The 14,762-nt window shown below is 44.2% G+C and overlaps 1 protein-coding gene across 2 annotated transcripts in view; it reads left to right on the top strand.

The window, feature by feature from the left end:
• THSD4 (thrombospondin type 1 domain containing 4) overlaps positions 1–14,762 on the top strand; it is a 676,681-nt gene that overhangs the window by 21,021 nt on the left and 640,898 nt on the right. For both annotated transcript variants that reach the window (XM_088839954.1, XM_055436217.2), the window contains exon 2: positions 10,969–11,077. In XM_088839954.1, the coding sequence (XP_088696080.1) occupies positions 11,049–11,077 (29 nt within the window). In that variant the 5' untranslated portion in view covers positions 10,969–11,048. The remainder of the gene's footprint in view (positions 1–10,968; positions 11,078–14,762) is intronic.

Below are 14,762 nucleotides of genomic sequence, written 5' to 3' on the forward strand. Positions count from 1 at the left end.
TATGTATGTTATCTATATGTTCTAGTATAATCACTTAAATAGTTTTACATTTTATTTTTTACTTTAAATCATAAGCATTTTATTAGTAACATTCATATTTTAATCACTGTATAATAGTTAACCCCATAGAAACCAGATAACATATCTAAGAAATTCCTTTATTGTTGGAATCTGTGATGAATATTTTGTAGGAAATTCTTTACCCGTTTCTCTGCTTAGTTCCTTATAGTAGATTCCTAAAGCCAGAATCACTAAGCCAAAAGGTATAACTATTTAAGATCCTTCTTACTTATGGGTTGTTTTAAAAAACAGTGTATCCACCTTCCCTGGGGACACAGTAAAGAATCTGCCTGCAATACAGGACACCTGGATTCGATCCCTGGGTCAGAAAAATCCCCTGGAGAAGGGAATGGCTACCCACTCCAGTATTGTAGTTTGAAGAATTTCATGGATGGAGGAGCCTGACAGGCTACAGTCTATGGGGTCACAAAGAGTCGTACATGACTGAGTGACTAACACTTTCACTTCATATAAAATTATTAAGCATAGAAACAAACACCAGAAGGGAAAACACTGAAAACCTTGCGTGGTTAACCTGGATTGTGGGGTTGTGAGTAACTATCACTTTCCTCTTTATGTTCCCTGTCGTTTTCAATTTTTCTTCAATAAACACGTATAATTTTATAAAGATCTTTTTTCTAAGTGTTCCACACAGCCGTGAAGTCTCACCTAGACCCACCTGGTGGATAAAAATGACGCTTGTTGTCTGTGAGTTTGTTCTGTTAGTATTGGTACTCTTGGCACACCTGCCTTCCCTGATGTGTGTGTGTGTGTGTGTGTGTGTGCATACACAGATGTACATAGGTGATTGCCAGAGGGCCAAGGGCTGTTTGTAGATGTCAGGACCTGGACCTTATAGCAAAAGGAGAGAAGGTGGGCCAGAAGGGTAGCTCAGCCTGAGCCAGAGCTGCCCTTGGTCCCGGGGCCAGCTGCCTTCGATCAAAAGTGGCTGGAAAATATATTGATTTTTGCAGTGAGGCGGCTCATCATCTTGGAGAAGGCTTGGGTAGCACGTCAGAAAATCTGTGGTTCTTGTGCAGAGCCCAGGCTGTGGAAGTCTGACCTTGTTTCCTACGATGTCTACAACCCAGGCATTACAAATCATTCTTGGCAGAGGATGCTGGGGAGGGGTTGAGTCTGAGCAGGGAGGAAAAATGGAGTCTGTCTGTAGGTATCTTCGATTCCTAGGGAGGGTGGCCTGCATCCCTTCACAGTTCGCTGTGATGTGTGTCTGAGAGAGCAGAGAATGTCATTGATGGTATTAATTTCAGAAACAGTTATAGTTATTATAAAGCAGTAGAGTCTCTATTCAGACTGTAGGCTGGGCATCAGTACATTTGAAATGTATTACACTCATGCCTGAAGAGAAGGCCCTCCAAGTGAGATTGAATGTAAGTTCTTCCTGTCATCACAGAACACCTACTGTGCCCCGAAGTGCTGTTCTAGGAACCAAGAATATAAAAAATATTCCTTGAGAAAAGTCTTTACTCTTCTGTAGTGTCCTGTGACGGGGAGGAAAGGAACGCACCAATCATAATGGTACACTGTGACAATTGCTGGGTTGGAGTTCTGAATGTGAGACCTACACAGAAGTAGAGAAATTCAACCAGGTTTATAGAGTGCTGTAAATCAAATGGCTTAGTAAGTAATATTTGGACAAGAGAAAACACTCTTACTCCAAATACATTTCTCCCTTTTATCTGCAGTATCATGTCATCTGAAATTGAAAAAGCAACTCTGTACAGAAGCAGGAACAAATGGCTCATTTATTGAAAAGATCTTGCCTGCCTGATATTTCTACCCTAGACTGTTTTCCTGGGTTACCTGGGAAACATTTTTTAGGAGTGAAAACAAATATACACCACATTAATGTCAATGACCATGAAAATGATGTAGTTTGCCTTGAAATCCTTGACTAATCCATGCTGATTACCTAGTTTCTCCAGGGAAGAAAGGAGAACTAAGGTGATTTCTTTAATGAGTTAGCAAAACCTGCTGTAATGTGTTTGCTTAAAAGTATCCAGGGAGTTTTAAGATCTTCTCAACATTTTTTCTTAATTCCAATTCTCTGGGTTTTCAGGATGCTCTGGGCAAGCCAGCCGATTTGCAGAATGGAAGTTCAGTGGGAAGAAATGAGTTCTGTGGCTGAGTTTCAATATGATGTGGAAGAAGGATGGGCTTTGCAAGGGGTAGGAGAAAAGACCAAAGATAGAGAGCAGAGGGAATGTCAGGGGACCCATCTCTCTGGCTGGCCTCAGCCCAGTAGGGTGATACTGGAAATGTGACCAGGCCTGGGGCCCCAAGGTCTGTTTTCCTCAATATCCTGGGCTTCCGTGGTGGCTCAGACGGTAAAGAAACCACTTGCAATGTGGGAGACCTGGGTTTGATCCCTGGGTTGGGAAGATCCCCTGGAGGAGGGCATGGCAACCCCCTCCAGTATTCTTGCCTGGAGAATCCCCATGGATAGAGGGGCCTGGCGGGCTACAGTGCAGGGGGTCACAAAGAGTCAGACATGACTGAGAGACTAAGCACAGCAGAGCACAGCACTGCTGCCTGGGGCAGGATTTCCTGAAAGGGCTGTGGTGAATGAGGATGGCCAGCAGAGGGCTTGGGAGGGTCGGACCCACTGTGGAGGCAGCATGCATCTGCAGTGGCCTGGTGCCTTCATTCTATCTCAAGGGCAGTCTGCAATAATTCACTGAGCAACTAGCATTTCAGTAAAAGTCTGCTGGAGACACACACCATTCATCAAGCTTTTATTGCATAGCCACTGTGTACCAGGCAATGATGAGCAAAGATGTAAAGATGAATAAACTTGTCCCTGGCCTTGAGAAGCTCCCCGGCCAGTGAGGGAGGAGCGGAAACAGAGCATAGAGCAAGCATGCCTAACATCTCTGTTAAAAGAGATGATAATCCATTCTCCTGTAAGCTTCTAGCTTACAAGCTTCTAGCTTCTGTCCCGTACCTCCCATTGTTGGCTGGCAAATTTGCCCACCTTGTTGTTAATGGTGGCTCGTCAAAGGATATTCCTCTCTCAAAACAATAATGTAAGTGCTAACAATAGAAGGCCACTGTGATATTTACTTTTTTGGACTCTTGGCATTCCTTTTGCCTGTACCAGCCATTGGTCACTTAGTCTCGGGTAATGTGTCATTGTGAAAGAAGTATTTATTTATGTATTTGTGTATTGGGGGTTTCCCTTGTGGCTCAGCTGGTAAAGAATCTGCCTGCAATGGAGGAGACTTGGGTTCGATCCCTGGGTTGGGAAGATCCCTGGAGAAGGGAAAGGCTGCCCACTCCAGTCCATGGGGTTTCAGAGAGTCCGATACAACTGAGCGACTTTCACTTTCACTTTTGTGTGTTTATTTGGCTGCCTCGATAAAAGTTTAAGCTCCTCAAGGGCAGGGATCTCCCCACCCCTTGTCATATGTACTATCTCGCGTGAAGCTTCCTAACCCAAGAGGTATTGAAAGCTCATTAGCTGGTAACCTATATGCCCCCATACAAATACTCAAGGATGATCTCAGGATGACTGGTCCCAGCCCTACAGAAGACATGGGGCCACTCTGCTGTGTTGCAACTTAAGGAATCCACTGTATCCATTGAGACTTAGAATGTTCCTTTAACTCTGGACGATACCAGGGAAAAGACAGCAGCAGATGCAACCTCTGTTTTGCTCTGTTGGTGTGTGGATAGCAAGCAGCATCAAATGATGGTTAAGTGTATAAACTCTAGGCTCAGGCTGCTTGGGTTGTATTGTGACTTTACCAACTGCTAGCTGGGTGACTTTGGGAGAGTTCTTTGACTTCTTGGTACTTCCATTTCTCAATGATACGTCTTTCATGGGGTTGTTGTAAGGATAAAATGAGTGAATATAAAATGCTCAGAATACCATCTGACACACGGCACCCACTCAGTAGGTGTTTGTTAGAGTTCCCAGCTACTTTATTATTATCTGAAATAATAGGTTATTACATTGCTCATCTTGGCTCAGTTTGCTCTAAGTGATGTTCATGGCACAGTCAAGTCATGTCTTGAAATATTTCATCTCCTAGCAAAATAGGTGAGATACACCCAGTCCCCTTGGGGAAGCATCTGTCCCTCCATTCATTCACTTATTGAGTGTCCAGCTATGATTCTCAGCTAGGTGGGAGGCAGTGAGTCTCATAAAGGGAAAAGAGGAGAGGCCCTGTGGTTGGTGGTCTGTCTTCAAGTCCAAGCCCTACCCTCCACCCATCACATGTTCTCAGTTTTGCCAGGAGAATTAAATCACATGCTTATGTCGTGTATCTGATGCGTAGTAAAAGTTGATTCCTGACATTGAGTTTTCTTCCACTTTTCTGATCATTTAAGGCAGAGGTGGTTGGATGCCTTGATGTTGGGAGTTGACACCTGGTACTGTGGTCCACAAACCAGGTAGTGAATATAAAATGCTCAGAATACCATGTGACACATGTCATATGTGGGCCTCAGGTAGGAGCGCTGTACACAGCGGGCCGGAGGTCCAAGACAGGACAGTTCTGGGAGAAAATATGGGCGGCGCAGGAGAGGGTGATGCTGGCGTTATAGGCGAAGACACGACAGGGCAGGATGGAGGCTCCGGCGTATCAGGACCCTTGGGTGGCAGCTTTCACAGAGGAATAGGCAGGTCCTAAGACTTGTCCTCACTCCATGATTCTCCTGGGTGCTGACTTGGGGTCTAAATGGCCCCTCCCTCTGAAACCTATGGTTCTCATTCTTGCACTGGTGAGTTACTTCCTCTCCCCAGGGACTAGGGCCTTTGTTTTTCTGGGTGATGGCTTTTCCTTGCGGGAGGACGGGAGGGGGACTGGCCTGTCTGTGGTTGGGATGTGGCCACAAAGTGGTCTCACTGAACCCAAACCTGAGAGGCTGAGCAGACGCTTCTTTCTGGGGTATGCTGAAATCAGAGAGGGGGATCTTCCAGGAGTTCTGCAGGCCAGGAGGAGAAGGGGCAGGAAGGATGCTCTGAGGTGGACTGTAGGAAAGGGTAGCACAGCTGTGCCAGTGCCTAGGGCACGGTGACCCCTTCTGGGGTTAGGGAGCCATCCCCTGTCCTGAGTCACATCTCTCCTGGCCTCTCTTTCCATCCTCTCAACCCCAGCCTTCACACGTCCTGCCACATCCTCCCCACCCTCGAGGTGTTGGGGCCTGTGACTTTGGCCTGAGCCATGTCAGGTGCCTGGTCCAGCCTTCCTGCAAGCTTTCTGTGGAAAGGAGAGCCAGCGGGGCTTCCAGCCACCGGGGAGCATATGTTCCAACAGAAACTAGATTGATTATTTTTTGTTCACTGTCAAGAAAGGTTATAAATCAACAGGAGCAAACCCCCGAAGGCGACTCGCTCCACAGATAGTGTGTTTACTCAGTCCTAGAGCTGTGGCCAAATGGGTTTTCAGGAAACTTCACTTTCATCAGGTCCCTCCCTGCTCCAGAACCTACAGGGGCTCTTTCTCATCCATCTCATCAGAGTTCTCCTGGCATTTCCCAGGGCTTGGGTAATATGTCTTGGCTCCATCTTCACGATTTTATTCCCCCCATCACAGCAAGAATCCTGCAGTGCCTTCTGATCCACCAGAGCCAGGGCTTCTAAACTTTTCTGACCAGGAGCCTCAGTGAGACATGCTCACTTAGCCTCACTATGTGTGATAAACACTGCTATTTTCTCTTTCATTCCTTTCTATTTCATTTATAAAGGTGCAGGTCATGACTCATGCAATTGATTTCATGACAGACTAATGGGTCATGACCCACAGTTTGAAAAGCAGAACTGATTTCACACATACTAATCATGGTAGCATGTCCAAGCTTGTACTGTTCACTGCAGGACAGGCCACAGGCCAGTCAATGCAGAGACAAGTTTTGGAGGCAAGGAATAGTGACTTTATTTGGAAAGCCGCGAGGATGGAGGACTAATATCCCAAAGAACCATCTTGCCCAGGTTTAGATGCTAGTTTCTTTTAGAGAACAAAGAAGGGGAGGTGAAGAGGTAAAGCAAAAAGGGTTGTCGCTGTTGTTTATCACTGAGTTGTGTCTTTTGTGACCCTACAGACAATAACCTGCCAGGCTTCTCTGTCCATGGGATTTCTCAAGCAAGGATATTGGAGTGGGTTGCCATTTCCTTCTTCAGGGGATCTTCCTGACACAGGGATCAAACCCGCATAACCTGCATTGCAGGCGGATTCTTTACCACCAACCCACTAGGGAAGCCCTCCAAAAGGGTGATAAGTTGTTGGAGTGATTTCCTGGTTCCAGCCAGACTCCAGAGGGCATGTGTTAGTTTCTTCCTTCCTGCAGCTATTCACAGGTGGGCCTGCTAAGGAGGTTTCCTGTGAGCTAAACAAAGATATTTTAGCTTAATGCTCAGGTGTGGGAGGCAGGGTTCCCCGAGATGGACCATTATGTACACTTTAAACTGTAGGCAACATCCCTTGAGTGATTAATTTGTAGCAAAAGCAATACAGTGCAAAAGTTAAGAGAGAAAGATCCAATATGGAGTCAAATTTGTTATTCCCTATTATAGTCATGGAAACCCAAGTGGACACCAGGACAGGCTCACCTACCATCTCAGGAGATAAAAGTAATCAGTCACATCTGACAAAATATTGGTCAAAAAACATTCAAGAGTAGTGGCCTCCACAAATTTTTTTGATTGCACTCCATCAGTAAAAAATGTTTCAGCATATAGCCCTGATCTATGTTTGGTTGTTTTTTTAACCTACCAGTGTATGATGTGACCACATAAAACATACACTCAAAATGGAAATTTTAAAAGGGTGGCATAAAGATGAAAGGAACTGTATTTTAAAATGGCATGCTAATCGTGTTGGCTTCATTCTGTTATCAGCAAATATCCAAAGGCAAAATACATAGAAAGAACGAGGTTCATGGTTATCAGCAGCAGTTGTAAATCTATTTTCAAACTGTTTTGATGATTTAAGGTGTTTTTCTGGTTGATTTCTTGTCAGATTTGGAAACCACGGCTTTGTATCACACCCTCTTTCCTCAATGCTGCCCTTCCTTTCCTGACAAAACCGAAAAAGCTCCATTAGCAACCTCCTTTTGCTACTTGCGTCCACTAGAAATCTGGAGGGAGTCACTTTTGACACCTTTCCCTTGCCCACCTCAGCCAGCCATTTACCACTCTTGCCCGGAAAGTCCCATGGATGGAGGAGCATGGTGGGCTACAGTCCATGGGGTCGCAAAGAGTCGGACACGACTGAGCCATTTCACTTGGCCACAACTTCACTTGGGGATTTTATTACTCAGTAGAGGATCAGCCCTTCCCATGATCTCCTTCAGTTGCTGCATTCCTGCCACGCTGCCTCCTCCTTCCTCCCAGTTCTTCACACACCTTTCATGTGTGATTTCCCTCTCCCTGGAGTGCCCCCGCCCTTTTCACCTGACTGGCTCCTACTCACCCCTCAAAACCCAGCATAAAGGTCTTCTTCAGAGGGACCGTCTCTGGCCACTGTGCAGTATACTTTCTGAGGCACCTTGCACTTTCTTCCATGGCTCGTATAGCAGTTTTATTTTTATACTTATTTATGCTTCACTTTCTTTCAGGAGTGCAGCCCTCTAGCATCTAGATTGTATTGAGTTGGCCAAAAAGTTCATTCAGGTTTTTTTCTGTTACCTCTTATGGAAGAACTCGAATAAAATTTTTGGCCAACCCAGTAATTTCCTTCAGGGCAGGGACCATGCCTGATGTGTGTGTGTGTGTGAGAGAGAGTGGGTGTTTAGCATCCACATCATGGACATATTATTTAATACAACAAATGTATTACAGACAGTACCCCCATTTTACAGATGAGGAAGTTGAAAGTCTGAAAGGTTATGAGGTCACCTGGTTAGTACGTGGGAAACTGGCCTTTGATTTAGGTCTTTCAGATTGTAGTGTACACTCTTGCTGACCCCTCTGGATTAAGGACTGGTTTTCAGTCCTTCCTTCCTTGTTGATACCAGCTCCCTAGTGATTCTCCTCCTGAACTAGCTCCATTTATGCTCAGGGTATCTGCATCACACTCTTCACCCTAAGTTATTCTGGATGACTCTGACCTTCTCCCACACAATTTCACGTCCCTAAAACTTATCCATGTTTTAAGTTGGAAAGTAAGACTGCATTGCTTCATCTTCTCTTGAATTTCATAGCACCTTGGAAAGAACCTGAGCGCCCCAAATACTAAGTAAATAATTACTGATTAGTTGATCATTATCAAGAGCTTGGCAGAGATTTCATCTGCCTCCCAAGTTAAATCCCGTCTTTGTGCATATCCGCTTCCCAGCCAAGAGTAAGAAGACCGTGCCTCAGATTCAGAGGGGTTTTAACTGTTCCAATTTGCACTTGTTGGCCTTCTTCCTGGTGGATCTCAGTGTAACTTTTGGCTGAGACCCAGGAATTTAAGGGTCTTCAATACCATGAGTAATTTCATGAGTTGCTGATGGCTAATTAGGGGTGATTACAGTCAAGAGATTTGACTGTCTTAATAACCCCCAGAAATGGCTGGTGGTGACTTTAAACATCTTGATTATTTTCCCCTGCAAATGGAATTTTCTGATTCTTCTGAGTGTCTTTTCATAAGTCCTTGTAATTTATCCTCCACCTCGCCTTTCTAGTGAAAAGGAAATGTGAAGTCCTGAGGAGAATTTGGAAACCAATGATTTTGGAAAACTCTACCTTTATTAGTGAGGACTCCTGGGCACACCTTGAAACCCTGCTTCATTTCTTTGTCTTTCCCTGGGAGGAGGTGTGTGAGGAAAGGAGTCTGGACCACAATTTTTCTCCCCAAGATCCAGTACATTCCAACCCAGCCTCCCATCCCGGGCTGTCTGATGCTATTTATAATTTACCTTTGAAACCATTGCCTCATTTGACAATAGTAAGAAATTGTGTTTAGTGCGGTTTTCTGAATGGAGTAGTGTTTGTAGGCGAGGGGTTTTACCTTCCTGTTGTTACTGTGACAACAGACCTTATGTTACTTGGCCTCTTCCTGCATCGGTGTCTTCAGAGCTACTTTCATTTTTTTCAGTTTTTTTGGGTTTTTTTGCTATGCAGGATCTGAGTCCCTCACCAGAGATTGAAAACAGGCCCAGTGCAATGCGCTGAGTTCTAACCACTGGACTGCCGGGGAATTCCCCAGAGCTACTTTTAATTGAGTGTCCCCTGTTCTAGGCACTGGGCTAAGCATATGACATGTGTCCACTCGTTTAATATTCACAACCTGCCTCAGTTCTTTAGGACATATTTTTTGAACAGGTTTTATTTTATTTTTTTCTGTTTTGTTGATTGGCGTGTAGGATCCTAGTTCCTCTACCAGAGATTGAACCCATTCCCTCTCTGTGTGGAAGCATGGAGTCCTAACCACTGGACTGCCAGGGAAGTCCTGAACAGTTTTATTGAGATGTAATTCACATGCCATATACTTTGCCGATTTAACATGTAGAATTAAACCTTTTTTTTTTAGTGTACTCACAAGATTATACAGCCATCATCACAATCTAATTTTAGAACATTTTTGTCACCTCAGGTGGAATCCTCACACCCTCTCCACCCTCCAGACCTTGGTAATCACAAATGTATTTTTTTTGTCTCTATAGATTCTGAACACTTCCTATAAATGGAATCATACAATATGTAGCCTTTTGTATTTCACTTGTGTGATGTTGTCAAGGTTTGTCAGTATCCAGATGTCATTTCTCTTTCGGTTCAGTTCAGTTCAGTTCAGTCACTCAGTCGTGTCTGACTCTTTGCGACCCCATGAATCACAGCATGCCAGGCCTCCCTGTCCATCACCAACTGCCGGAGTTCACTCACACTCATGTCCACAGAGTCAGTGGTGCCATCCAGCCATCTCATTCTCTGTCATCCCCTTCTCCTCCCGCCCCCAACCTTTCCCAGCATCAGAGTCTTTGCCAGTGAGTCAACTCGTCGCATGAGGTGGCCAAAGTATTGGAGTTTCAGCTTCAGCATCAGTCCTTCCAATGAACACCCAGGATTGATCTCCTTTAGAATGGACTGGTTGGATCTCCTTGCAGTCCAAGGGACTCTCAAGAGTCTTCTCCAGCACCACAGTTCAAAAGCATGTTTGTGTTTAGGCAGTATTTTTACCCCTACTGTACAGTTGGAGTAACCAGGACACAGGGGTGAAAGGACTTTCTAATGATCTGCTGCCGCTGCTGCTAAGTCGCTTCAGTTGTGTCCGACTCCGTGCGACCCCATAGACGGCAGCCCACCAGGCTCCCCCGTCCCTGGGATTCTCCAGGCAAGAACGCTGGAGTGGGTTGCCATTTCCTTCTCCAGTGCATGAAAGTGAAAAGTGAAAGTGAAGTTGCTCAGTCATGTCTGACTCTTAGTGACCCCATGGACTGCAGTCTAGTAGCCTTTAATGGATGGAGCAAGATTTCCAATGTGAAAAAAAAAAAGAGATTTCCAATGCGAATTTTCCTAATGACAACTCTGCTGTTAGCTTAGACTCTGAAGTAGTCATACGGATGGTAGCTTATTAAACATTTTCTGTGGGTCACTCTGCTGAGTGTCCAGTAAATTTGTTACCTCACGTTCATACATAATGAACTTTCATTTTGGAGAAGGCAATGGCAACCCACTCCAGTACTCTTGCCTGGAAAATCCCATGGAGGGAGGAGCCTGGTAGGCTGCAGTCCATGGGGTCGCAGAGTCAGACACGACTGAAGCGACTTAGCAGCAGCAGCAGCAGCTTTCATTTGGGCAATCTGGTGACCATAACTGGGATTAAATGGGCAATGGTATTTTTGTCCTAATGTCTTCCATTTGCTCACTTCTTGTTGAACGGGCTGGCCTAAGCTGCAGAATCTTAGATTCTAGACTCTTTGTAAGCTGATGATACTAAAAATAGCATTGTTATTCTTCTGTAGGAGTTGAACATCACCCCCATCTGCAGAAAATTGGCAACATCTCTGAGGAGTCCTTGCTTTTTCCTGGGACACCCAGGATCATGGTTTCCTGTTTCATGGAGTCTCTCAGGTGAGTAGAAAATCTTTTGAAAAGGAAATAGGAAAATAAGAAATTCAATATTTGAATTTTACTGTATATCTCTTCTAGTAATGAGCCTTGAGGGCCTGCATTTCACAGATACCTTTGATGTGTGATGCACATATGTGTAGTAAGCTTGATACTCACAAAGGTTGCTGAGGCCTGGACAGCTGAGTGCTGTGGTGAGAAGTGCTTCAGTTCAGTTCAGTTAAGTTGTTCAGTCGTGTCCGACTCTTTGCGACCCCGTGAATCACAGCACGCCAGGCCTCCCTGTCCATCACCAACTCCTGGAGTTCACTCAAACTCATGTCCATCGAGTCAGTGATGCCATCCAGCCATCTCATTCTCTGTCGTCCCCTTCTCCTCCTGCCCCCAATCCTTCTCAGCATCAGAGTCTTTTCCAGTGAGTCAGCTCTTCGCATGACATGGCCAATGTATTGGAGTTTCAGTTTTAGCATCAGTCCTTCCAATGAACACCCAGGATTGATCTCCTTTAGAATGGACTGGTTGGATCTCCTTGCAGTCCAAGGGACTCTCAAGAGTCTTCTCCAGCACCACAGTTCAAAAGCATCAATTCTTCAGCAATCAGCCTTCTTCACAGTCCAACTCTCACATCCATACATGACCATGGGAAAAACCATAGCCTTGACTAGACGGACCTTTGTTGGCAAAGTAATGTCTCTGCTTTTTAATATGCTATCTAGGTTGGTCATAACTTTCCTTCCAAGGAGTAAGCGTCTTTTAATTTCATGGCTGCAATCAGCATCTGCAGTGATTTTGGAGCCCCAAAAAATAAAGTCTGACACTGCTTCCACTGTTTCCCCATCTATTTCCCATGAAGTGATGGGACCAGATGCCATGATCTTTGTTTTCTGAATGTTGAGCTTCAAGCCAACCTTTTCACTCTCCGCTTTTACTTTCATCAAGAGGCTTTTTAGTTCCTCTTCACTTTCTGCCATAAGGGTGGTGTCAGACTTAGACTAAGTGGCTTGGGCTCTATGCTGTGCTCCGCTATTCGCTGAGAGATATCTAGGACTCAGAGTTTTCATTTATTCTTTATTCATTTGATGCTCTGCTTGGAATATGGGATCCTAGTTCCCCAACCAGGGATTGAACCCGTGTTCCCTGCATTGGAAGCACAAAGTCTTAACCACTGGAGAGCCAGGAAAGTCCCCTCAGATTTTTCTTAAAATAAAAATGTTAATAGACTTGTGGGTATTTACCATGGCTGCATAATAAAATTACCTGAAGAACTTTAGAAAATATTGTCCTTGGGCTGCATCCCTACAGATTGTGATATAACTGATCTGGTATATTTAAAAGGTGGCCTCTCTGGTCCTGTTTGTTCAAAGCATCTGTGACTTGCCCCTGCATTTTAATTTGATACTGATATCAACCATGCAAAGTAAGTGGAACAAGTAGTATGGTCTCTGTATGCAGATCAGAAAATCAGTGTTTATCTGCCCATTCCTTCAGTGCAGACTCAGGGAAAAGACTCGGTGCTCTGGAATTTAGTCTGTATATTGAGACTTTTTTCAAGCTTTCTAAAGATGATAGACCCCTTTAAAAATTCTTCAATCAAAATCCTAGGTAAAAAAAATAACAAAAAACCCCTCATCATTATAAAATAGCCACTGGCAGTATTTTATTAAGGGAAATTTATTTTACAAGTTCAAATTTGTAATGTTTGCACATTATGAGATTCATGAGTCTATCTGCATAAACATCAGAATTTGGAATCAGAATTTACAGATGATAGCTTATATGTTAGCCTCTGCATTGAGTTTATTTTGTGACTGGTTTCAGCTGCATAGTAATCAGAAAATCTTGGTTCATCTAGGTAAGTAATTACAATTGGTAACAGTTCTTTAGTGAAGCTCCTTTTACAATCTCAGGATACTCTAAAGAAATTGACTCAGAATCTAGAAAGGGAAAAGAACTTTTTGTTTCAAAGTTGAATTACTAAGTTTATCTTTTAGGTTTTTTTTCTCCCTCCATAACTATGATAGTCCCAAATGCCCAGAATTCACACTGAAAAGTGAAAACGGTCTATAACATATTATTATGATGGTGCCACATGTAATGTCTCAACCAGGGCTAGAGCATTTGTCAGGCAGATGCTCTTAGCCCATGGCTGGCATTTCACTGAGTATAGTACGTGTGTGTACTCTTAGTCTGTAATTGCTTGTATAATTTTACATGAACTGACATGTGCAGGCCTGCAGTCCAAAGACCCATGCAGAGCTATAAGCTTCTTCATCAATGACATAAACCAGTGTGTCAGAAAGAGTCAGAGAAGGCAGGAAGTGCTCCATTCTGAGGCCTCTACAAAATTCAGCCATGAACAGAGCAGCCTGAGTCTCTTCAGTGTTCATTTTTGGTAGCTAATCTAAATTAGCATGTGGACAGTTTTTAGCCATAGTTTAAAACACAGTTTAAAAGCTGTTTCAGGACATAAAATGTGTATCCAGTTTGTGTGAGCTCGCATGTCCTGCTGTAAAACCACAGGGGAGTGGAGACATGCAGTTGGACCCCACAGTCATGTTAGGACCACAGCCTATTTGAGCACAGGCCCCAATGGGAGACACAGAAGTGGAAGTCACAGTCATATATTTAATTGAATTAAAAAGAGCAGCAGATAAAACGTTGTTTCCCCATATAGTAAGCAAGTGGTAAGCAAGTGTAAGTCTGGCTGTATCAGAAAGGCCCCCTTGAGTACTGAAGACCCTCAAAAATGTGGGGCCACCAAGGCTGTACAGGAAGGGGTTCATTTGAGAGAAGTCCCTTTTGCAAAATTTTTTTTTCTTAATGTTTGGAATTTTAATTGATGCCCCTGCAATTAACCTCTGTAATGATCTGTGATATGGAGGCCATCTCCCAGGGAGGCCTGGTGGGCTCACCTCCAAGCTGTGCATTATTTCAGAGAAATTGCCAACAGAGTAGAAGTTAGCAGGGTAGGAGCTGTTGAAAGCTAGATGTGGCCTTGCTACCCTCCAGGCAGAACTCTGGGAGTCTTGACAGGCCTCCAGGATTAGGGTCCTGCTGAAGGGATTGTTTGAAAAGAGCTGCTCAGTCAGACGATGCTTCCTAGCTGGCTCAGAGGTTAGCAGGAGATGTGGGTTCAATCCCTGGGTCGGGAAGATCCCCTGGAGGAGGAAATGGCAACCCACTCCAGTATTCTTGCCTGGGAAATCTCATAGACAGAGAAGCCTGGTAGGCTGTAGTCGGTGGGGTTGCAAAGAGTCGGACATGACTTAGTGACTAAACAACAACAACTCAGCAGGATGTTTCTCCAACAGTCCTGCTCTAAGGAAAGAATATATGACTTATGAGTCCAGGCAAGTCTTCAGGAGAGCTCAGCTGAAGATTTCCACCAAGTCTCCTTCTTTGTAAGCCAGGTGCTCATAAACCATTTGCATTCTGTTTCGAGGCCCACATAAATATATTTTAACCTGAGGGGGAGGGAAAAAGAAAGCAAGAATGTCTTTTGTTTAAATACTTTTCAAAATGTTCTGGGGGAAAGGGCCATGGTTACTTTAAGAGTAAAAGTCTGATAAAACTGGTAGATGAGAAATACACAGAGACACACAAATACTCAGGGTTTAAAAAAAGAATATTGATCAAGGCAGCCAAATACATAAACAGTAATAGGAAAAGCTGGAGGATATCTCTACCT

The sequence above is a fragment of the Moschus berezovskii genome, chromosome 9 (genome assembly GCF_049115385.1).
Source record: "Moschus berezovskii isolate FMDL1 chromosome 9, NW_MosBer_1.0, whole genome shotgun sequence".
Taxonomy (NCBI): Eukaryota; Metazoa; Chordata; class Mammalia; order Artiodactyla; family Moschidae; genus Moschus; species Moschus berezovskii.